The sequence below is a fragment of the Patella vulgata genome, chromosome 8 (assembly GCF_932274485.2).
Source record: "Patella vulgata chromosome 8, xgPatVulg1.2, whole genome shotgun sequence".
In the NCBI taxonomy this organism is placed as follows: domain Eukaryota; kingdom Metazoa; phylum Mollusca; class Gastropoda; family Patellidae; genus Patella; species Patella vulgata.
Genome location: NC_065886.2, coordinates 52,393,149 through 52,419,067, shown reverse-complemented (window position 1 = coordinate 52,419,067; position 25,919 = coordinate 52,393,149). Strand labels below are relative to the sequence as shown.

The 25,919-nt window shown below is 35.8% G+C and overlaps 1 protein-coding gene across 2 annotated transcripts; it reads left to right on the top strand.

Annotated features, from left to right (window-relative positions):
* Window positions 1–1,183: 1,183 nt before the first annotated feature.
* LOC126831061 (proprotein convertase subtilisin/kexin type 7) lies at window positions 1,184–22,902 on the top strand. 2 transcript variants are annotated; one of them, XM_056102725.1, is made up of 17 exons: window positions 1,184–1,461; window positions 3,746–4,241; window positions 6,157–6,253; window positions 7,574–7,675; window positions 9,550–9,645; window positions 11,906–11,996; window positions 12,841–12,895; window positions 13,581–13,719; window positions 14,547–14,647; window positions 15,206–15,373; window positions 15,589–15,696; window positions 16,327–16,432; window positions 16,837–16,993; window positions 18,869–18,963; window positions 19,700–19,790; window positions 20,232–20,346; window positions 21,084–22,902. In XM_056102725.1, exons 2-17 carry the CDS (start codon window positions 3,747–3,749, stop codon window positions 21,627–21,629), a joined length of 2,562 nt encoding a protein of 853 aa, XP_055958700.1. In that variant the 5' UTR covers window positions 1,184–1,461; window position 3,746; the 3' UTR covers window positions 21,630–22,902. The 2 variants fall into 2 exon arrangements, with proteins under 2 accessions (XP_055958700.1, XP_050417635.2); XM_050561678.2 differs by lacking the exons at window positions 1,184–1,461; window positions 3,746–4,241; window positions 6,157–6,253; ... (3 more) ...; window positions 12,841–12,895; window positions 13,581–13,719 and adding an exon at window positions 13,969–13,982.
* The last annotated feature ends 3,017 nt before the right edge of the window (window positions 22,903–25,919 follow it).

The window sequence follows — 25,919 nt, the reverse complement described above, 5'->3', positions numbered from 1 at the left end:
TCTGCACTGGACATGAAATCTCATATCTCACTGATTGTTGACCTTCCCGCAAAAAGCTTATACCCTCTCAAATTTATTCAGAATAAAGCTGTCGGTATCTTTTTCACTTTCTCTCTCTCTCACTGACACCTTATCGTTCACCCATCACTCCTGTCCTTACACAACTTCACTGACTGCCAGTTTCTTTTCGCATCGATTTCAAAATGTTGTATCTTACATGTCTGTCAATCAACCGATCTGAATCGCGTGTATATCTCAATGGTCTTCTTATAAATTATAAACCCTTACACCAACTCTGTTCTTCAAATCATCACCTGCTTGGAAGGCTAGAAATAAAATGGGGTTTAATGTCCTACTGTTCTGCTCCGACTGGGATAATGAAGACGGACATATGACATACAGTGTACTATGAGGGCAGGAAATTATGCCCGGTGAGTGGCACTATGACCTCCTCTTATATCGAAAATTCCAACTGCCAGAGGATCTTTTACGTGCACGCCAATGTATACACTGCTCCTCGGTTTTTCGTACCATTCCCGACGACTAGACAGCTGCCCTTGTAAGGCCCTCCGTCCTGCACCGGGGTTGGGGGTGGAAGGCCAAATGGTTAGCGCGTGTGCGCTGTATCATAAAGTCTGTCATTGAGTCAACTGGCGTACATGGTTTAGGGTTGTACGTGGCAAGGAGTAGGGTTGCCTGTCCAACCTCGTTGTTTTTCTCCGGGTTCTCCGGTTTCCTCCCACTGCTAAAGACCCCTACGTGCAAGCGAATTGTTGAAATAAAATTGAACCATATGTTAGTCCCGGAATATCCTAGTTTGTGTCGAGTGGACGTTAAACCACACGTCATTTGTAAATTCACATCAAGGAACAAAAGAACTATTATATTGACAAGTAGTGCCGATGTCGGGTAAAATTTTAAACGTCCATTTCGGTGAATCAAAGCCATCGCCTTCTTGTATTTTGCTTTGTCTTTGATATAATTGATTCTTTTAGACAAAAGTTCAAAGACTAGTTTAGATTTTCCATTCTCCAAAAGTATTTCAAATTTATCTGACCAGCTACCAGAGTCGACCGAGGTCTTTCGGATTTATTTTTATACTGTATGCATTGCATGTGAAGAGGATAGTTGAAGGGAGATAACTACGTTTAAGACTCTTCAAAAGAAAATAGGAAAGCTCCTCACTAACAACCAATGAAATGCTATCAAAGGTCATATCCGCAGGAAAGGAAATGTGATCACCCTTGTCAGATTTGTTTTGCTTTAATCTTTTCTCGGATCGACAATAAATGTTTTATCACATCAGCTGTTGCCGTCCAGTATAGCAGCAAATTGTTGACACAGGAGGCAGATCGATTGTGAAACTGTCCGTGTACACGATTGTGCTGTGAAAATGACGTTAATTTAGTCCAATTGATATCCTATTTCTTTTTTAGAGACTAGCATAGACTTTATTTACTGGTTAAGTGGTTTGTTTATTATTATATATAATATGTATACCAATGATGTTTTTAGTTATTGTTATATGCTGTTATTTTTATTTGAATATAAGAAATACTATCCTTCTTCTTTTTTTTTTTCTATTTTAAATCAAACTTTTGAGATAAATGTCTCGGAGATGAACAAATATTTTGATTACGACCTTCGTAATCTTGTACACTTTGGTTGTGCCCACTGCAGCACGAGAAAATTCAATTGTGATCAAAACAGTTTACTCATGATTTGTCCGTAACAGACATGTTACACGATTATTACGTTTCTAATAATAGAACCAGTAGGCCTACTTATACACCAGCAGAGTTTGGAATAGCGCTTGTTACTATTACAATTAATGTAACATCAACCGAAGTTACTGTGAAATCCACTGTGACACTTTAAACTACTGTTCTGGTGTTCATCATTATAACCCCGTCTAAAGCATTATTAAACAAAGAGGGGCACTAATTATTAGATGTAAAAAATGAAATTGTCAGTCTTATAGAATTTTATGTTATTGTTATATCCATTCCATATAGCCATATATTGTGACGTGATATCTGATATTTTGAAAACATTTTCACAGATAGAGAGAGAGAGAAATGGGGTTTAACGTCCACTCGACACAAACTAGGTCATTTCGGGACTAACATATGGTTTAATTTTATTTCAATAATTCGCTTGCGCATAGGGGTCTTTAGCAGTGGGAGGAAACCGGAGGACCCGGAGAAAACCCACAAGGTTGGACAGGCGACCCTACTCCTTGTCACGTACAACTGGGGATTCGAAACCACGCCAGTCGACTCAATGACAGACTTCATGATACAGCGCACACACGCTACATCTTCACAGATAATAGCCAGAGTTATGATATTGTTAATTTTGTGTTTCACTGTCGAAACATTATATTACCGGTAATGACTTCCAATTAAAGATATATTTTGCAAGAGCTCAATCTGCCTATTATAGGACTTTCTTTAGTCCTGAAATGTTATCTAAATTATTAATTAGACATTTATTAACATGAAAAGACCACAATCAACTATTGATGCCATTTTATGTGTTTGATTTTCACTGGATTTGAATCCCTTCTGATAATCCCAAAATGGATAATCGAGATTATATTTTTTTATCGCATCGACTTGATCGAGGCTAGGCCTAAAATTCAATCTCTAATGATGATCGACGCTAGGCCTAAAATTCAATCACTAATGATGATCGAGACTAGGCCTAAATTCAATCACTAATGATGACTGAGGCTAGGCCTAAAATGATCGAAATTTGTAGGTGGAAACACCACACTTTAGGCAACATTTTTCATTGTTGATATGGGTGCCAATTAAGTCCACAAGCAAAGACATCAACAGTTAAGTTGTTCACAGCCACTGGTTAAGTCGTCCACAAGACATGGGTGATGTCATCCACAACTAATACTTGACTTGTGGGGGTCCCGGTTGCTAAGTCGCTAGCCTGGAGGTTGGATATTCAATCCCTGCATTCATGATTGGCCGAGAAAGTTCATCCTGATTTACCAGTGTAGTTCCCCCTTGTCGGTGATGTAGGACGGAGGGCCTGACATAGACAGCTGTCTAGTCATTCGGATGAGACGAAAAACCAAGGTCCTGTGTACACATTGGCGTGCACGTAAAAGATCCTTAACGGTTGGAATTCGATACAAGATTAGGCCTTAGTGCCGCTGTCCAGGCAAAATTTCCCTCATAGCACACTGTATGGCGTATACCTGTCTTCATTAGCCCAGTTTGGAACAGAACAGTAGGACGTTAAACATCATTTCATTTCTTTTCAATACTTGACTCGTAAACAACTAATGGTCAGGTTGTTCACAACTAATACTTGACCCAAACACTATTAAAACCATGTGAAAATGATGATAAAGCACCACACAGCACAAAAAAAAACTATACTAATTAAGAATACTTTCTGTGTCCCGAAAGTAAACAGTCATGTGGACGACTGTACCAACATATTTCTACATCCAGAAATTAAACAAAGTCTTGAGGACGAGTCAACCAATGCCGTGTGGACGACTCCACCAACGAGTGTGGACGACGTAACCAGGTTTTTCATGTGGACGACTTGACTGGCATTCGTAGATACAGTTGTGTGACCAAATTTTTTATATATAGCCATGCTACTGTTAGTCTCAAAATATCTAATTGTGGTAACACAAAAACATAACCTAGACAAGAATGTTTATTTTCTCATTATTTTCTGAAAAATTGAACGATTTTTATTTCTTTACTTTTAGGATGATGTCAATTGCCTTCCATCAATGTCTCATTTACTTACTCATGTTAACCTACACATTTCAACCTATCACTGCTGAGACTGGTAAATCAAAAAGAAAAAAGATCAGTTTACCCAGTCACATCACAGATCATCAACCGGTGCTTTGTTGGATTCTGAGATTTCGTGATGAAGTGTACAATGAAACCATATTTACCGATCGTAAACATTTAAATCTAACATACTCCAATTCCGTGGGTGAATTTTATAAAGATCATCATGTTTATTGCCACACCTTTCACGAAACGGCACAGAGGGGAAATTTCACAGAATTACAAAAATCACATGATAAGTTACGACAAGATAATCAAAGACATTTTAACAAATTAGTGGATACGTTTGAAAATCATCTTGAGCTTCATCCAAATGTGAAATGGTACAGCCAGGAGACTGTCAGATCCAGACAAAAGCGATCCATAGATATTTACGATCCTTATTTTCATCGACAATGGCATTTGGTAAGGCCAAGATTGCTTTATTTTCTCCAAACCTTTGATTTTATTGCTTTCCAAATATAAAAAACAAGCCTTGGTGCACCATAACAATGGACTAAACTGGACTACTTTTCCAGTACTTGGTAGGGTAACCAAACTGAATCACTCCTGTCACCAGGTGGGTAAGACACTGGCTTGCTAGATTGGAGGTTGCGTGTTCGATCCCCTTGTCAGTGATGCAGGACGGAGGGCCTGACAAGGAAAGCTGTCTAGTCGTTCGGATGACACGAAAAACCGAGGTCCTGTGTATACATTGACATGCATGTAAAAGATCCTTGGCAGTTGGAATTCGATATACATGTAGTAGGCCATAGTGATGCTCCCTGGGCAAAATTTCCCTCATAGCACATTGTATAGCGTACGCCCGTCTTCATTAGCCCAGTCGGAGCAGAACAGTAGGACGTTAAACCCCATTTCATTTCATTTCTCCTGTTACCAGGTAAATGCATAAAAGCAGATATTATTTGTAAAGTCACATTAAGGAACAAAAGAACTATTTTACTGACAAGTAAAATTTTAAACATCAATCCATCAAAGACAAACATCAATGCCTGCATTGGTAAATTTGACTTGCTATTTAAACAAGATCTCTTGTATCAAAACTTACATTCTGCAAACTTGTCAGTCTATTAAACAAATTAGAGTCAGTTCTTGATGTGGAGATTCGTGTTCAAACTAATACCGTCACAATCATTTGAGTGATCTTGAATACCTCATAAACTACAATATTGTGAATATTGAATCTCTGGTATGTCTTTAAAAACATTTAATAGAGCTTCAGCCCTGATAGTTGCTTTCAACTACATCTATAATAAGGGGTTACCTTACACAACGAGAGAGAGAGAGGGTTTAAGGTCCAGTCAATACCAACTAGGTCATCTTGGAACGAACATATGGCTCAATTTTATTTCAATAATGCACTTGCACATAGGGGTCTTTAAAAGTGGGAAGAAACCAGATTACCCAGAGAAAAACCATGGGGTTGGACAGACGACCCTAATCCTTGTCACCTACAAGAAGGGAATCGAAACTACCCCAGTTGACTTAATGACAGACCTTATGGAACAACGCACAGACACTAACCATCCACCCCCCCCCCACCACCCCTTCCACAATGAATTAACCAGTTTTGTTTACTTAAATATACTCTTCAAAAATAGTAAGGGATATTCAGAAACAATACAAAACTGCGGAAATGCACTGCTGTTTTTATTAGAGGTAACCAGTGTATGTTAATAACATGCCAATTGCCTACACGTGAACATAAACTGTTCATATGGGCGGCTTATCTGACGGCCCCATTTCACTCGCAAAGAGATACACCGTCAAAAGTGAAAATGGGCGTTTTTGGTTTTGGTCTTAATAATGAGTAATTGCTCCACCAATCCTCAAACATTCAGCAAATTGTCGTGGCATGCTTCTAATCAACCGTCCAATCACGATTTGGGGCAATCTGACCCACCCCTCTTGCAGTGCCTCGGCCAATTCTTGCAGGGTTGCCGTTGACGAATACGTCTCCCGATCAAATTAAACGCAACACACTAAAGCATAGATACGCTAAACAGTAAATCTTATGCAAGAACAATAAACCCCTCCCACGTGTTTGGCGCTATTGCATGTCACACATGAAGCTCAGTGGTTCTGTTGGGGCGACAAGTTCTTCATCTGTGAACATACTCTCAAAGCATGTCAACTGTCCATGACTATTTATCATATCACAACCTGCATAGGTAGGCCTATTTGCATTTCAATATCCCCTACTTTTTTTGAAGAGTATACATCTGAGATTTCACCTTTAATTTGACAAGTATTATTTGGAATAATGATATCAGTATCCATCAGCTAGAAGTTTTTTTGAAGGCTGGTTGTTTTTTTTTAGGTAAATCGTCAAATAGTGAACATGGATGTAAATGTAACGGGTGTGTGGGAGAGAAATATTACAGGTCATGGTGTTACAGTAGCTGTTGTTGATGATGGTAAGATTTTTACACGACCACATTTCCATGTGGACGTACATGTAACGGCCTTCTTATACTCAAATGTCCTTAATTACATAGACAATCTTCAGATTAAAATTGAACATATTATTATTATTGATTTAATTATGGTTATATCATCAATAACATGAGTAAATCGTAAAGTTTATTTTTCAACCATATTTCTCTTGGTGAAGTGCTAAAATTAGTGATGTGCCCAAGACCAATACTCGAAATGGTGGGATGACCCACATAAAGAATCATGTAGTATGCCCACCAGAGATAATGTTGTCTGTGGTCACCAAAACGATAAAAATATTCCTCCTTATACCCGAATCCCACAAAGTTTTATAAATTCCATCTAAATATGTCCTATAACATGTTCACAAGATTTAAAACAGTCAAAAACTTGCTCAAAATTTATCACGTGAAAAGTTTGCAATTTATTATTATTTTTCCGTACATTCTAATAATTAATCTTTAAATGGCATTTACAATGTATATAGACTAGAATGGGCTGGCGTGTACGAAACTTATTAAAAATACTTTCCCAGAAGGGGTGGTTATTTCCAATAAAGGTATGGCAATTTTAGTATATATCGAAAGTAGAAATATCCAATCTTGCTAGAAAAATACTGGATTCCCTGAAAAACACCCATGGAGCGCATACAGGACAAAAATGTATGGGTTTCCCTAATCAGCAGCCTGACGATTAGGAATTCCTGGTTCCGTGACGTCAAAGGTTAGTGAGATCTTGATGTAGATAAACTTGATGGTGAGCTTAAAAGTACAACAGTTTCTGAGATAAAAACCACGGAAAAAGATGTGGGCAGTGAATTTAATTAGGCTTTGACATTTATGGTAGATGGACAGCGATTGTGCACCCGTTGCTAGTTACCGGGTCAGCCAAGTCACATGACTTAAACATGATTTCTTTTAATAAACTTTAAATAGCAGGGATATTCCCTCACAAAAACAATGTTTAAGAAGGATTAATTACTTTGAATATGTTTTTAGTCCGAATATATCATCAAATCACTCAGTTTGTACGTGGGAATGTATCTTTAATAAGTTCCGTATATTTGTACGCGGGAGGGTATCTTTAAATATGCCCAGAATTAGCTGTATTTATATTGTTATTGGTTATTCAGTTTAAATGGCAGTGTGAAATCAACAGAACCCAATGTAGAAACTCAAAATGACAATAACTTGAGTTAGATTTAGATGTGAACAATTTTTGGGCCAAGATGTTTTTGATTGTTGAACATTTTATTTGTTCTGACATGTGAAGGCATTAAAACGGATATTTGATATTTTCAGGCGTTGAATGGACAAACAAAGATTTACAAGAAAATTATAATTATTTGGGAAGTTGGGATTTAAATGATGATGATCCAGATCCTATGCCTAGCGACAGTAAAGGTGAGAATTGTTTAACCTGTTTTGTTCACTATGCCTAGCGACGGTAAAGGTGAGAATTGTTAACCTGTTTTGTTCACTATGCCTAGTGATACATTATGTAAGATTTAGATAAAGAGCTAGTCATTCTTGGTATAATAGTTTGAAAATAGATAATGTAAAACGAATAATTGGAAAATTTCATTCCAATTACTCTATTGCAAGCAAAGATATTAGCCTTTGAAGGTTTGACAAGACGTGTGCAATAATTTCAACCACCGTACTGGTTGTTTGAAGCTAAGTCTCGCTCCTCCATTTTTAGCTTAAATCAAAATATGGCTGAACTGTTCTAATCTATTTAATATCGGAGTCTAGCGATGGCATCGAGAGTTGATTATGGTCTGGATAAGTTAATTAATGTCTAATTACTAATTTAGATAACATTTCAGGCCTAAAGAAAGATCTGCAATAAACTATAATAAAATTAATGTTTTGAGAATCGTTAAATGTTGAAAACACTTGCGCAATGTCCGCAGCCGTTTTTCACTGCATCGTTTATGCGTTACTTTTACTTTGTTTTTAGTCGACAATAAATTGTCAGTTGTTACAACATGCAAAGCTTAGGCCTACTAAACGCCTGAAGTTTCCCACTACCGTGGCTAATTACCCGGCTATAAATAGGTTGTCATATTTTTAAAAAACAAATATTTTTAGAAAACTCTACGAAACTTAATTTCTGAAAGCAAGAATAAAACGATCTATAAATAGATGTCACTGTTAGGCCAACTGCAGACAAACGAATGCATGAATGGAAGATAGTCCGGATCATTTAGTATTTGTTAAACTGTTTGAACTTACAATACAAGACTTGAAGACCGCATCTACTTACTGCCACTGCACGTGATATTTGAGAATTTTCTTACACATGGTCACAAGCAGACGCTTTTTAAACATCAGCGGTTGTATTTAATTTAATTATATGTACATGCATAAGTAATGTCTCCTGTTATTGTGTTAAAAAGCATTGAAGTGTTTTTATCCAAAAAGGATGTTGTTTTGTTCGTTTTAATAAATCTATATTATAAAAAAAGCAACGTTTAAAGTGTATGATTGAATAAAGCAATTCTTACCCACAATTCTTATCCACTCACACTGTAGTCAGCTTTAATGCATTTATATTTAATTTATTTAATAGCAAAGTGACATTATTATTAAATATCGCGATATTTTACTATATCTTTGAAAAAAATGCCAATATCGATATCGTCCCTTTTTGCAATATCGTACAGCCCTAATTAGATCATAACTTCCTGGGTTATGGCCCCTGATTTTACGTAAAATAAAATCTACTCATCTTTTTTGATATAAATAAATATCAACTCAAGTCGATAAAGTAAAATAACAAGGCTTTGCGTTTTTATTTTTTTTACGTTATCGACGAGTGTTGATATTTTTTTATATCAAAAAAGCCGAGAAGGAGATTTTATTTATCACCCAATCCTTTCTTACATGTACAAATAAATAAATATAATTCTTTGCTATAGATTTCACTTTGACTGAACCTTATTACATTACAGCGTGGTGATACATCATTTTTTGAAAGCAATTCAACCATTGCAAAGTCCTTTATATTGACCCAGTGTTTCCATCAAGGTCAATTAAATAAAAATAGTTCATTTTTAATAAAAAAAAAAGATGTTACTTTTCATAAAAAATGAACTGTTCTTTGAAAATAAAAACAAAAACAAAAGTAGTTTCTTTTTAATTGACCAATCAAATTGATGTAAAACAATATCTCCTAAAATCGCAGTAGATTATGAAATTTATCACACAAACGATATGTACTGTAGAATGTATTATTGGGTGATAAATATTTGTGTTTGGTTATTTTATTTCAGTGAATAATCATCATGGAACTCGTTGTGCCGGGGAAATAGCAGCTGTAGCGAATGATATCTGTGGTGTTGGGGTGGCTTACAATTCAAAAATATCGGGTTAGTTATCTCTCATCTCCCATTCTGATTAAAACACAGATCATATTTCGTTCCATTTTTTATAGTTCAAAATTTTGTTTTACTTGTCTTTACTACACTAGGATCTGGAAGAGTTTTTATATAACCCGCGTTCTGGATGATGTGAGGGATTAGCCAATGAAACAGTCTGTTACGACGAGTTTTTGGCGTGAGGTGCACAGAACTGTGGGTAACCCACTAGAAACATCAACGCTGATTGATTAAACGGACGTCATAGGGGCAAAAGCTGCTCATATGACCCCTGACGCGATCTTCCAGTAAAACTGGTCTGATCTGTAGTAGATGCCATCGAAAGTATAAAAAACAAAATGAAATATAGATGTGTATTTTAATCAAATTGATCATCTTGTTTTCCACATCTGTAACAGTTGTTTTAAACATGTCTGATGGACTGGCATGAATGTTAATCTTATTTTTTGTATAAATATAGAAACCCACGTTGTATGTATACATTGACAAATTTTATATAATAAAAGAAAAAACATGTGAAATCTTCACTGATGATGTCCAAAGCAACAAAGTCATTGCTGGTTGTTTTTTTTTTTCATGTAGCTAGACTGAGGTTAAAGATACATTATGTAAGATTTAGATAAAGAACTAGCCATTCTTGCAATAATAGTTCGAAAGTAGATGATGTAAAAGAATAATTTGAAAATTTCATTCAAATTACTCTGTTGCAAGCGAAGATATTAGCCTTTGAAGGTTTGACAGATGTGTGCAATAATTTCAACCACCGTACTGGTTGATCGAAGCTAAGTCTCGATCCTCCATATTTGATTTAATCAAAGTATCGCTGAACCATTCTAATCTATTTAATATCAGAGAAATCTGATGCCATCGAGAGTTGGTTAAGGCCTGGATCAGTTAATTAATGACTAATTAATACTTTAGAAAACATTTCAGGCCTAAAGAAAGACCTGCAATAGGCAGATTTAGCTCTTGTATAATGTATTTTTAACTCAGTTCAGTTAATTGAAATCAGATTAAAAATAAAAGTAGAAGTAATATTTTTATATGGACTCAACATTCTCTTGGTTCCAATCTTTATAGCCAGAATGGGGAACACATTTGGCAATCTCCTCATGATAAATTTGTAGGGGGTTGACCATTTAGATTTTTTGCTACAGGAATTTGATGTTGACTGGAGTCAAAACTCACTTCCGACACAATGATTGCTCTGCAGATAGACACTTTAAAACCTCCTATCCTTCTGCTGTAATATCATCAGTATTACCCAAAACTGCTATGAAATTGCAAATTTAATCCCTTCTCTCCAATTCTAGACCAAAAAGTCAACCAAACAATGCAGGAAGAGGGGAGAAAAATTTAAGGGAAAAATAATTACTAGTCTTAGTCCTAAAGAGTTATCTTTCCTTATTATGAATCCTACATGTAAATGGGGACAGATAAACAGCAAAGAATGAATGAAACAGGGTTTAACATCCTACTTTTCTACACCAACTGGGCTAATGAAGATTGACATACACCATACAGTGTGCTATGAGAGTGACTATCGGGGGGGAATGGCTGAATGGTTAGCACGTGCGAGCTGTATCATAAAGTCTGTCATTGAGTCAACGGGTGGGGTTTTGATTCCCCGGTTGTACGTGACAAGGAATAGTGTCGCTTGTCCAACCTCGTGGGATTTCTCCGGGTCCTCCGGTTTCCCCCCTCTGCTAAAGAGCCCTACACGCCAGCGAATTATTGAAATAAAATTGAACCATATGTTAGTCCCAAAATGACCTAGTTTGTGTCGGGTGGACGTTAAACCCCATTTCTCTCTCTCTCCAACTATCAAGGGCTCTTTTCTGTACACACCAAGGTGTACACGGGAAACCACGTCGGAAAATCCCAATGAACTTCTCAGTCAATGAAGGGATCGAACACAAAACCCCCCAGGCCATAAGACTTATATGCAGTTATTAGTTTCCCTCCAAGAGAACTTCTTGCACCTTTTCAATGCCATGTTGAACATCCTACCAAAGGCAAAACCAATCAGCACTTTATTGGAAATAATGTTTATGTTATAGTATATTTTGATTTTCTGTTTAATTTTTTATTTAATCAGAAGTCTCAGAAGTTTATACACATTCAAAATTTTATCAAATTATTAAGTTTTGAGGGAATATTTCAGTACCCAATATGTCAAGACAATAGAATGGGCTATAGTCTTGTGCGTCATGGATGTATCAACTTGAATTCTTGTTTTTATTTTCAACAGGTTTAAGAGTTTTAGATGGACCAATGACAGACAGTTTAGAAGCTACAGCTTTTAATAAAAAAATGCAGATTAATGATGTATATAGTTGCAGGTAAAAACAAACAAATTAGCCATATTGTTTTCATTGAAAATATATGGGGATACTCGATTGAACGTTCGGGAATTAAATTCTCTCAATTCCGAAAATAGTGTCAATCGAGTAAAAAGGAGAATTTTGAAGTACAACGCATGTGCCGACTGCATAAAAAAATATCTCAACCAATCATGACAGCTGAAACATATTTGTTACTTAAAACACGTCACGATTCTACTCACACCACCTCAGCTGTCAGGACTGGCAGAACTGTGACATGGTTGAATTCCATATCACTTGATTGCAATTCTGTCAATTCGGGACGTTTCGGACTGACAATCGAGCACCCCCCAAATCAATGAACTAAGGGGAGGTAACTATGTAGTATAGTCCCTAACCTCATATTATCTCCTCTTAGACCACACTGTTGGTGGATGCTCAATTGTCAGTCTGGAACGTTCCGAATTGTCAGAATTGAATTTTAGGCCTAGCCTTGATCATCATTACTAAAGTTGATAGGATAAAAAACATAGTTTCAGTTACCCTATTTTGGATTTAAACATCAATGAGTGTTGAACAGCAAATCAGATTAAAATCCAGTGAAAATCAGACACGTAAGATGGCATCGAGAGTTGATTATGGTCTTGCCATGTTAATAAATGTCTGATAAATAGTTTATATAACATTTCAGGCCTAATGAAAGACCTACAATAGGCAGATTTACCTCTTGCATAATGTATGTTTAATGAGTTGATCAGTTTTTAGTATCTTGTAAATGCTGCCATTATATGTGACAACCATTGTCGACTGCTTTGGGCTTATTTTATTGCCTGGCAAACTATATTTGTTCCATCTGTTGTAGTTGGGGTCCAGATGATGATGGTAAAACAGTTGATGGACCACATATCATGGCTGCCGTAAGTAAATCTACAGATTATATTATTTATATATTGTCTTAGAGACAAGTGGGCGTGTATCAGATGAGTTACTTCTGCCCACATGAAACATTATAAATGCTGCTCTGTCATAGTTTTTTAAATTAAATTTTTTAAATATTGCCTTTTAGACAAGTGAGCTTGTATGAAATGAGTTACTAAAACCATGGATGTTCTACAGGTCATAGATTGCATTTGAATCATTAATTTTTACATTTTTTCTGGGTTGGCTAGACAAGTCATAGAGAAGGAAGTCATACAGTGTGCTATGAGGGAAATTTTGCCCGGGCAGCGGCACTATGACCTACTCTTATATCGAATTCCAACTGCCAAGGGATCTTTTATGTGCACGCCAATGTGTACACGGGACGTCGGTTTTAAATCCCATCCAAATGACTAGACAGTTGTCCTTGTCAGGCCCTCCAGCCTGCAATAATACTACACAGCTGTCCTTGTCAGGCCCTCCGTCCTGCACCACTGACAAGGGGGAAACCACGTCGGAAAATCCTGATGAACTTTTTCAGCCAATGCAGGGATCAAACATGCGACCTCCAGACTAGCGAGTCAGCGTCTTACCCACTTAGCCACCCACACCATATGAAATCAAACTGTTAAATGTGTATAACTTTGGTTTTTATTTTTAAAGTTCTATGATTTATTTTTACAGAAAGCTATGAAATTTGGTGTTGATTTTGGGAGGAAAGGTTATGGTAGTATTTTTGTTGTAGCAAGTGGTAATGGTGGTCGTCACCATGACAACTGTAATTATGATGGCTATGCAAATTCTATATATACAGTTACTATAGGTAAGTATCTTGTTGTATATATACAGTAACTATAGGTAAGTATCGGGTTATATATATATACAAATTCTCTATATATAGTAACTATAGGTAAATATTGTATATATATATATATATATATATATATATATATATATATATATATATATATATATATATATATATATATATATATATATATACAGTAAACATGCATAGGTAAATAGGTATATATAAATACAGTAACTATGGGTAAATATTGTGTTATATATATACAGTTACTATAGGTAAGTATCGGGATATAATCCTGTATATAAACTTTATTGTCATTCCAGCCAGGTATTTTGAAAATAAAATAAAGTGTTGGTTCTTGTCACTGTAACCTGGGTATCATTTAATCTTGTGTATCTAGCACTAATTTCTTTCACATTCATTCAATATCAAAAGTTTAATTAAAAATTTGTAACAATCATTTAAAATCACCCAAAGTCATCTAATTTGTACTTGTGTCCAGTTTAACGCTGACTGATTAATTTTGATAATCACAATCGAGTGACGCGGAATTCAGTCCTGTCACAGTTCTGTCAGTCACGTTAACGGAGGTGGTCTGAATAGAATCGTGACGTAATTAAACACAACGAATATGTTTCAGCTATCCTGGTTGGTTGAGATATTATCTTATCCAGTGAGGCATGCGTTGTTGCGCGAAATCCACCGTTTACTCGATTGTCACTATTTTTGGAGATGGAGAGAATTCAATTCTGGAATCCAGTATCCTCCAGTTAAAAGTTAAATCTATGTTGTTAAATCTGTTAAGTTCAATGATTTTAAAGAAGTTGATCTTGTTTCAGGTGCTGTAGATGAAATAGGACATATGCCTTACTATGCTGAAGAATGTGCTTCAATGTTGGGAGTTACGTTTAGTAGTGGTAAAGCCAATAACAGAGATATAGTATGTATCATACTCTTATAAATCTCAATAACAAAAGTTCTCTCATCAAATACTTTACTAAATTAAATACTCTGTCATAACCACAACTAGCTGAATGAACCATATATTAGTCCCGAAATGACCTAAGTTGACGTTAAACTTTTATCCTCTTTGATATGAATATTTAAAGATACATTATGGAAGATTAGATAAACAGCTGCCAGTTCTCACTATAATAGTTAAAAACTAGATAATGTAAATGGAATATGCTGAAAACGTCTGTCAAATTGCTCCACTCTGAACCAAGATATTAGTGTTTCAATTACTAAAGTCGGCGCAATAAAAACATAGTCTTGATTATCCATTTTTGGATTAAGTCATCAATGAGCGTTGAGCCGCAAATTGGATTCAAATCCAGAGAAAATCCAACGCATAAGATGACATCGAGTGTTGATTAAGGTCTTTTCATGTTAATAAATATCTAATTAATAGTTTATATAACATTTCAGGCCCAAAGAAAGAACTGCTATAGGCAGATTTAGCTCTTGTATAATGCATGTTTAAATTTTGATTGTGTAGGTTACAACTGATTGGACTAAGAGAAATGGGGCTGGATGTACAGAACGTCATACAGGTACCAGCGCCGCGGCACCACTAGCTGCTGGTATGATAGCTCTCATGTTACAAGTACGGCCATGTTTAACATGGAGGGATGTACAGTATATTATAATACTTACAGCACTGAAGGTAAAAATAATTCTATCAGATGTACTCTCTCTCTCTCTCTCTCTCTCTCTCTCTCTCTCTCTTTCTTTCTCTCTCCAATGAACCGGAAACAAGGCTGAAAAATTATAAGGAACTGTCTCGACTCAACCTGTGACCTTTTATTAAAGAAATTTAGATATATAATACAAATTGGCAAATACTTTTAAATTAAATAATACTTGGACAATTTCTTTCAGGTTGATGTGGATGTCGCCCATTGGCAGAAAAATGGAGCAGGCTTATATCACAGTCATAAACATGGTTTTGGTTTGCTAAAGGCTTGGAGATTGGTCAATGCAGCAAAGGTAAGATTTAATTTAGAGGGTGCCACAGTGCAGGACAGAGGGCCTGGCATGGAACAGTGTATAGTTGTTTGGGTAGGACAAAAAGTGATGTCCTGTGTCCACATTGGCATGCAAGTAAAACAACTCTAGACAGGTGAGGCGACATAAGGTTATCGTGTTTATTTGACTATGGTCAAACTAACTGAATCCGAAGGAGTAGGGTCGCCTTTCCAACCTCGTGGGTTTTCTCCGGGTCCGCCCACTGTTAAAGACCACTAAGCGCAAGCGAATTATTGAAATAAAAAATCATGTGTTAGTCCCAAAATGACCTAGTTTTGTGGACGTTAAACCCCATTCTCTCTCTCTCTCTCTGTATTTTAAAAACTGTGTCGCGTGGACGTTAAACCCAATTCTCTCTCTGTATTTTAAAAACTAGTTACAAGAATGGATGTAAATAAAAGTCAAATAGGGTAGACCTTCATGTAGTTGAGGCCATCAAAAGTATAAAAAACGAAACGAAATATAAATCTGTATTTTAATCAGATTGAGAGAAGATCAGAGAAGACAAGTCAAAAACCTTGATCTGTTATAAACATGGAATTGTATATTGTATTTTATCATGATTAATTTTATGTTTCATCATATTTATAGATTTGGGAAACTGTGCCTTGGATTACATCATTTTCATACGGTGTCAAGGACATTAACTTACAAATACCTAAAAATAACAAAACTCCCCTTGTTATTGAACATACTGGTAAGAATTTTTATTTTCATTTACCTATCTCTGGGGTATTGGATGGCTGAATGGTTAACACGTGCACGTTGTATCATAAAGTCTGTCATTGAGTCAACTGGTGGGGGGTTGGATGCCCGAATGGTTATCATGTGCGTGCTGTATTATAAGGTCTGCCATTGAGTTAACTGGAGTGGTTGCGAAATCCCGGTTCTATGTGACAAAGAGTAGGGTCGCCTGTCCAACCTCGTGGGTTTTCTCCGGGTCCTCCGGTTTCCTCCCACTGCTAACGACCCCTATGTGCATGCAAATTATTGAAATAAAATTGAACCATATGTTAGTTCCAAAATGACCTAGTTTGTATCGAATGGATGTTAAACTCTCTCTCTCTCTCTAATCTTTGTTGTACCTGTTATATATTATAGTTAGTGAAGATGCCGTACAAGGTTATGATTTATATATATTAGAATATGTTCAAGTTACTGTGACAATAACCCATCCTGTACGAGGTAAATTATCATTGAAATTAAAATGTCCGAGTGGTACCAACTCTGTTATAGGAGCAGACAGAGCTCTAGACAGGTTAGTATCATTATTGTTTTTATAAGACATAATGAATTTAAAGAAGTTTTAATGTTTCATTCAGATATTTTAGAGTATTTTATACAGCGACAGATATTAGGCTACACAAATAAATGTCTTCTTTCTTGGGCAACTGACAGCTGAAACTATAGGGGGGGAGGGCGGGTTATTTTTTTTTTACCTCATTTCTGGCTAGAGGATGGTGTAAAATAAAATTTGGCTATTGTTGAAAATAGTTTGGGCGGGAGGGCGGCCTTGTATTTTTTTTTTTTTTTTAATGAGAAAGTCATTACTCGTCTACGGTTTTGCTTTCAGTTATATATTATACATACTTAGAACATAAACCCAAAAATCAAGTGTACTCAAACACTGAACACTGACTGAAAGGAAAATAATTTTCCATATTTAATTCACGTAATGTAGCTTACTAATGGTAATGGTGACAACCATAATTAAAATTGGTTTAAAATAAAATTCTGTACGACTATTAATAGACGTCCATAATAACGACAATATTTTAAAGAGTAAGCCTCTGTTAGCATGTGTATCAAAAATAATCATCACGGTAAACGACACTTAGATCTAAATCTAGTATCGCTGGTTTATAATGATTGACCTAATTCCAACCAATGCATGTCACGTGTCATCGGGATTCGGGAAATGACTGTTTCTCAGGATATTCGGTGTGTTTCTCAGGATATGCAGTGTTCTATCTGGGGTTTATATCGAATGACTATTAAAATTTAACTAACAACTGGTCAGTAAAACCATCAAATGTATAATCCAATTATTATTTTCCGGATTATTAAAACTACCGTTAAATGTGCTAATGACCCAGATTCTGACTAAGGTATGGTGACTATCATCGTATCGTATTCGTAGCCACAAGTTATAATAATTAACCTGTTCTACGATTCATTGTTTTATAAGTAGGATTTTTTCAAACATGGACCGACTGAAGCCGGCAATAATGAGCCGATTAAGATCGAATGATTGAAATACATTGAAATAGTTCACAAGGGGAGGTAATTAAAATCATGTGATACAAAAATGGAGGTTCTTTCGATATCAATAAAAAAGACCCGTAAATGAGCGTTTGTATCTAAATTAGTTTAATACATTTGAATGGATATTCACGTATGGGGCATGTAGATACATGCGGCATATTCTTTTTATGACTTGCTTATCAATGTACGGGCGGGCGTTACATATTTTTTATTTTTCATCAAGACTAATAAATAGGCCGTGCGGGCGGTGCCTGAGAAACAACTTATTTTATTTGTGTTGCCTTACATAGGTGTATTGGTAAAAGCATTCCCATGATTGTTGATTCTGACCGATGATTTGCACTATTAGACCGGAGGCTCAGTGGTGGGAGGGAAGTCATTTACTTTGAAAGTGAATGCGCAGCCATTCTTGTATAGTGAAAACATGCTAAAAATGAGTGAAAGTAATCACTCTTTCAATAAAAATGTAAACTTACCTAATTTCACCATCGTTCTTGTGACCCCGGAGGTCAAAAGGTCAAATTTACCGTTTTTGCACTAAGACGATTTAAAGCAGTTGGTATCAACGGACAATTTGACCTTTTGACCACCGCCCACCCCCTCCCCACTGAGCCTCCAGGCTATATTTATGTGTATGCCCACTCCCCCTCCTCCCCACTGAGCCTCCGTAGCACACTGTATCGTGTATGCCTGTCTTCATTATCCCAATCAGAGTAGAACAGTAGGACGATAAACCTCATTTCATTTGAGCTGATGTGTCCAGAATATGTTTAGCTCTTATTATACGTAGTTCTAAATTTATATTATTAGACGGTACAGTGTTTTTAATTATGTTATTTTGAGACTAACATATTGATTTATTGAACAGATCTGCTGCTGGTTTCTCTGATTGGACATTTTCAACTGTACGATGTTGGGGTGAACAACCAGTAGGAAAATGGATTATTACAATAACAGATTCAGGTATTTTTCTATTATACTGTGGTAGGGTAACTCCTAACAAAATAACCTGTATAAAACCCAATAACTCATACTCCTAATAAAATAACCTGTATACGACCCAATACATAGAGGACATAGTTCTATGGAATACAATTACTGCTTATTACTGAGCGACATTTCGACTAGGCTTCTCTAGTCATTCATTGCTTATTAAAAAATTGTAAAAAATTGAATACAATTACAGATTATTACTGAGCGATGTTTCGACTAGGATTCTCTAGTTATTATCAAGAATTGATAAAATATATATATATATATTCATATGAAAACAATATTTAATTCATGATGATAACAATGAGACATACTACTTACTACTTTGGGGGGTGGGGAATTGTTGGATAGGCAAATGGTTAGCACGTGCACATTGTATCATATGGTCTGTCATTGAGTCAACTAGCGTAGTTTTGATTCCCCAGTTGTACGTGACAAGGAGTAGGGTCGCCTGTCCAACCTTGTGGGTTTTCTCTGGGTCCTCCAGTTTCCTCCCACTGCTAAAGACACCTACGCGCGAGCAAATTATTGAAATAAAATTAAAAAATGTATTAGTTCCCAAAATGCCCTAGTATGTGTCGAGTGGACGATAAAACACTTGAAGTAGGGATATTACTTGATCAAATGCTGATAATATCATCCTATATGATGATTTCTTGTAATAATTAACATTGGAGCAAAAACATATGAATTTAATAAATTGCAGATACAGAGAAAGGTTTTGGTTATGTAAAGAAATGGCGACTTCGATTATTTGGTACACCTTTAACACCTGAAGATTTCCAGGAGAGGAGACAGTAAATATTCTATTTAACTATTTATATATATTCTTCTCAAGACATGGAAGACATTAATTAGTTGCCATTAAATAAGGCTAAGGGTTTAAAGTGGCGTTATTGGAGATTAGTTAAAGAGCTGTCAGTTCTCGCTATAATAGTTAAAAAATAGATAAACTAAAGAAATATGCTGAAAATTTCAGTCAAATTGTTCCACTCTGTGGTTTACCACAGTTCCGTGCACCTCACGCCAAGAACTCGCTGTAATAGACCCTTTCATTGGCTAATCCCTCACATTAACCAGAATGTGTGTTATATAACAACTCTTCCAGATCCTAGTGTAGTAAAGACATGTAAAATGAAATTTTGAACTATAAAAAACAAAACGAAATAGGATCTGTGTTTTAATCAGATTAACATAGAAGATGGTTTGTATTTATTTGTTTATTGTTTATTTTAAAGGAAAATAGAAGAAGCCATGAGTGGTGTTTATTTAAATGATAGTTTTTCTTTACCATGTCTTCCACCACCTGTTACATCCAAACCAGACGTGCCTTTTACAATCAAAACTTTAAAAGTAAGTCCTTAATTATAACCAGATGGGGGGGGGGGGGCTAGTGGTCTAGAGTGCCACGCTTCAACCTCTACCTGGCCGGTCACCTCTGGCTTGCAGTTGTGGTTTTGATCCCTGGTGTGAGCGTATGTGTCTTGGAGTTAGTGGCGCCGTCTCAACCTCGTGGGTTCACTTCCGGTACTCAGATTTCCTCCAACTGCTCCGACTGGGCTAATGACGACGGACATATGCCATACAATGTGCTATAAAGGAAATTTTGCCCAGACAGCGGCACTATGGCCTACTCTCATATCGAATTCCAACTGCCAAGGGATCTTTTACGTATACACGGGACCTCAGTTTTTAGTCCCATCTAAACGACTAGAGAGCTGTCCTTGATGATTTTTCTCGGTCAATGCAGGGATCGAATACCTGACCTCCAGGCTAGCGAGCCATCGGCTTACCCACATAGCCACCGTGGCTCCACCAGCAGGGAAGAGCCCTGTGAATGCGGCTGAATAGACTAAAATAAGACTTGTATGCGATATCACCCTAGGTGGGCGTGGATGTTAAACCCCAAGAAAGGAAAACAGAGGTATACATCAAAATACATTTCACAACTAGCAATGTGTAGTCTCAATCATTCGGCCAATTTTTTTCATTTTTTGACCCATGTGTCTTGTTCAGCGAAAGCTGGTCAATATGAACAAAAGAGAATATCCCATAATTTATAACCTAATAATCCATCTATAATATTTCAGATTCTTGTACTTGCCAGTGCTTTCTGTATGTTTATGGCAGTTTATGAAACATTTGAATATATATTTTGTTATAATGAAGAAAAGAGGGAACATCAACGAAGAATGGAGTTGGCGCTTCAGGCGCATGATATGTCTCAAAACGCGGCCAATCACGATTCAAATGACGAAGTGACAGAATCGACTAGTTTACTTCAGGGTGAGGAAATGACCGTAATGAATAGCACACAGGAAGTGACATTAGATGGTTCTAATTTTATGATTGACGATCTACAAACCGTGGATTTAGAAAGTAATAATACAAACAGTGATTTAAGTCGTAACCATGGTGATTGTGATAATTTAAGTATAATTGTAGACTCGTCATTGGTTTCAAATAATCAAACTCTGCAAACAGATGTAGACGATGACTTTTGTTCCTCATCTGGTGATAAAACTGCAAAATTTGAATCTTTAAGTCTTTCAGAGGAAGAGGAAGTGCCTTCTTTAAATACTGCAGCTTCAAAAGTAGAGCCATATGATTGGTTAAAATACACCAAAAATAGATGATTTTTGTTTAATATTTTATTTTAGTACATTGTGATGTTATTTTATTTAAAATTCAAATATGCAAGTATTGATATTGCGGCTATATTTTACAGGACAGTCTTTATTAGAGATGGCTGTGAAAATACGCACATTTTCTCAAAATTTTTCAGAAAAATGAGCGTTTTCTCACAGCAAGCAATTTCTTAACTAAAGTCTAATTCACATATTCCAGAAAAAAGAAAATTTGCTCCATCGGATTAAAACACAGATCCTATTTCGTTTCGTTTTTATAGTTCAAAATTTCGTTTTACTTGTCTGTACTACACTAGGATCTGGATTAGCGTTCAGGTGAGAGATTAGCCAATGAACCCATCTGTTCTGGCGACTTCTTGGCATGCGATGCACGGAACTGTGGGTAAACCACTCGAAACATCAACGCTGATTGATTAATACATGTCTGACATCATAGGGTCAAAAGCCGTTCGTACAACCCCGGACGCGACCTTTTTACTACATCTGGTCAAATCTTCATGTAGTGTAGACCATCAATAGTATAAAAAAACAAAACGAAATATAGATCTGTATTTTAATCAGATTCAAACTTGTTATAAAATCTACAAATTGATATTTGTTTAGTTTCAAATAGTTTATGAGGATCTAATGAAAATTAAAAAAGGTTCTTTACATGGATGATTATGAAATTTCTTAAATCACATCAAGTAGATTGTAACCAAAATCATGATTTTATAGCTGATAATTTTAAGAGATTTTAAATTACACTTTAACTTTGTCTTGTCTTATAACTTAACCAGTTACTCTAAGAGAAAACCAGCAATACGATATTTTGTGGCAATAGATTACCATGGTATATTAATTAAACACCGATTGTTTAGATATATACGAGGGGGATTATTACTAGTAGAATACGTGAGTTTAGAAACATCAAACTCTTTGTTTCTAACATGACAAAAGGTAGGGTTGCCTCTCCAACCTCGTGAGTTTTCTCCGGGTCCTCCGGTTTCCTCTCACTGCTAAAGACCCCTACGTGCAAGCGAATTATTGAAATAAAATTGAACCATATGTTAGTCCTAAAATGACCTTGTTTGTGTCGAGTGGAGTTAAACCCCCCATCTCTCTCTCTCTCTCTCTCTCTCTCTCTGTTTCTAACAAATGACAAATTTCAACTCTTATCTGCAAGTGATTGGGTAAAAGTCAGTGTATTACAATTCACAGGGCCCTTATTCACGAAAACTTAAACTAAGATACAATCGGAATTTTAAGAAATACTGCAATTTGATTGGCTGACCAGTAAAATCAATTTGCATATATCCAATTTGCATATTGGTCAGCCAATCGAATTGCAGTATTTCTTAAAATTTCGATTGTATCTTAGTTTAAGTTTTCGTGAATAAGGGCCCTGTTTAATAATTTTAAATTCGCAGTTAGTTGATCAAGATGGTGTGTATTGATTGCCACTACTCATCCAAAGTGAAATATCATCAAAGCTATTTACCTACATGTGTACATATAAACTGTTTTAACATAATTAAAAGATCTCAGTATTAGGCGTGTATTTCACGCTTGGGGGCATACAATCAACAAACCTCTGTACACCACTATCACGATTCGTGCTACGATTGAAATTGTGTTTTTAATCGTACAGTAATCGTGGTGATCCTATCAGATATTGAGGTCTGTCAAAGCAATCGTGTTGATCATATCAAAACACGGAAAAGTATCTTTAATTAGCTATGGTTTATAATATAAAGTATTCCTGTTATTTCTAATGGAGATATCAGGTTGTAGCCAAATGGAATTGACTTCCAACTTATCATTTTGTGTTCCTTTAATATTGAATATGCATGTATATAATATTTTTTTTATTGACAAATAGTTCTAGTTGTTATTTTCGAGGCTTATATTATAGTTAGGTATATTTTAATTAGGGGTATTTTATAATAAGGCCTATATTGTGTTCCGCATTGTGCTACTATAATAGAGCACGAACTGTTTTATTTATATTTTTTTCATCAGATGTGTTATTTAAAGTTACAATTTCATATTTTTAAGTTATATTTTTAAAATGTATCAAAATAAAGCCCTAAAAAAATGGTATCTACAGTCTTACCTTGATAAAGAATAATCCTATTAATCTTAAGATAACCTATGATCGTATAATATTGAGTTGACAACCTATTTATTGAGCAAAAGACATAGAAATAATTATGGTTTGACTTTCTTAGAAAATAGAAAATTGTAACTTTAAATTGATCATTTCACTGTTCACGAAATAAAAAAAAGAAAGTAATTCTCACTAAGCTTTAATTGGCCAAAATTTGAGTTAGAACGACTAAATCTATTTGTTAACGCCTAGCAACCGCTGTTTTTATTTTTGATATTTTAATTTAAGATAATGTACATATATAATTATATAATGATCATTTGAAAACCAGCAATATTTATTTACCAGCCAGCCATATCTATTATGTTTGTGTATTACCAGTAACTTAATTCACCAAAATATAATTTTTGTATGTCAGCTAATTTTTTTAGCTTAGATTATTGTCCATCAGCCAATTGTTTGATCATAATTGTGAAATGAAATGAAATGGAGTTTAGATTCCAACTGGGCTAATGAAGACGGGTATATGCCATACAGTGTGCTATGAGGGAAATTTTGCCTGGGCAGTGGCACTATGGCCCACTCTTATATTGAATTCCAACTGCCAGGGGATCTTTAATGTGGATGCCACTGTATACACAGTTTCTCGGTTTTTCATCCCATCCGAATGACTAGACAGCTGTCCTTGTCAGGAAAATCCTGGTGAACTTTCTCAACCAGTGCAGGGATTGAACACGCGACCTCCAGGCTAGCGAGCCAGCATCTTACCCACTTAGCCACCTTGGCTCCCCTTGATCATAATTTTAGTTCAGGATTTTTTAGAACTTGAGGACTCTAAAATAAAAAAATAGAAATTTAAGCAGAAGACGACTTGTTTTCTAATATTTGGCTTGCTGTGGTATTCTATAGCTTTAAAATTTAAAAACCAAACCATATTAACATGTAAACCCAATGAAATCGCCCATTATAATTTTGACTCAAATCAAAGAATTAGAGACTGAATTGCTCCCGACTCTGAAATCAGTCCACATATCATCAAGATTTCTGTTTTAGTTGTTTTTATGTTTGTAGAAACCATGCGGCCATTCACATAATTTAATATATGTTTATTTTTTGCCATGTCTATATTCTCTTCTGTCTGCAGGTTTATCTTGTAGTTTTTTAGTTTTGTGTGTAGTGCGGGTCCACTTTCACTTACTATTAGAATTTGATATTGTGCAGATATTAACCAACCTGGTACATTTTGTAACCTAGTCTCTGCTGGCTGGAATCTTCAAGATTTTGATCTGATTTTGTTGGGATATTAATAAATGTCGGTTTTAAAATAGTTTTAATAAGTTTGATACATTGAAATAATTAACTCAACGCTAATATTATCACTTGGAGCCATTAATATTATCATTTGGAGCTATTAATATTATCACTTGAAGCTATTAATATTATCACTTGGAGCCATTAATATTATCACTTGGAGCCATTAATATTAACACTTGGAGTCATTAATATTATCACATGGAGCCATTAATATTAACACTTGGAGCTATTAGTATTATTATAAATATATGCAAGTACTAGTAATTATATACAAATCAATTGGGCAATTTTCATATATGTATGTACGTATGTGGGAAAAATAAATCCAATCATTTAATTAACATATTGATTGTTTGTAGTCTTGTTTCCATTTTTAGGGGTGGGGGGGTAGATGGACGAATGGTTAGTGCCTGCTTGCTGTGTCATAAGGTCTGTCATTGGGTCAACTGGCGTGGTTTCGATTCCCCAGTTGTAGGTGACAAGGAGTAGGGTCGCCTGTCCAGCCTTGTGGGTTTTCTCCGGGTCCTCCCATTACCTCCCACTGCTAAAGACCCCTACGCGCAAGCAAATTATTGAAATAAAATGGAACCATAATATGTTAGTCCCAAAATGACGTTAAACCCCTATTTCTCTCTGTCTCGACCAACCTTGTGGGTTTTCTCTGGGTCCTCCGGTTTCCTCCCACTGCTAAAGACCCCTACGCGCAAGCGAATTGTTGACATAAACTTGAACGATATGTTAGTTCCAAAATGACCTAGTTTGTGTCGAGTGGATGATAAAACCCATTCCTCTCTCTCATATTGTTTTTTTTTTTTGTCCTCCACTTTTCAGAGAAAGCTGTGGGCTATTGAAATGGGTTCTTCATCAGTCTGTCT

What these genes read in the sequence shown, in the direction of transcription:
- LOC126831061 (XM_056102725.1), top strand. Translation starts at nt 3,747, where the DNA reads ATGATGTCAATTGCCTTCCATCAATGTCTCATTTACTTACTCATGTTA. An exon ending in AAGCCAATAACAGAGATATA is followed by an intron (nt 14,648 to 15,205) that starts GTATGTATCATA and finishes TTGATTGTGTAG; the next exon opens with GTTACAACTGATTGGACTAA. An exon ending in TTACAATCAAAACTTTAAAA is followed by an intron (nt 20,347 to 21,083) that starts GTAAGTCCTTAA and finishes ATAATATTTCAG; the next exon opens with ATTCTTGTACTTGCCAGTGC.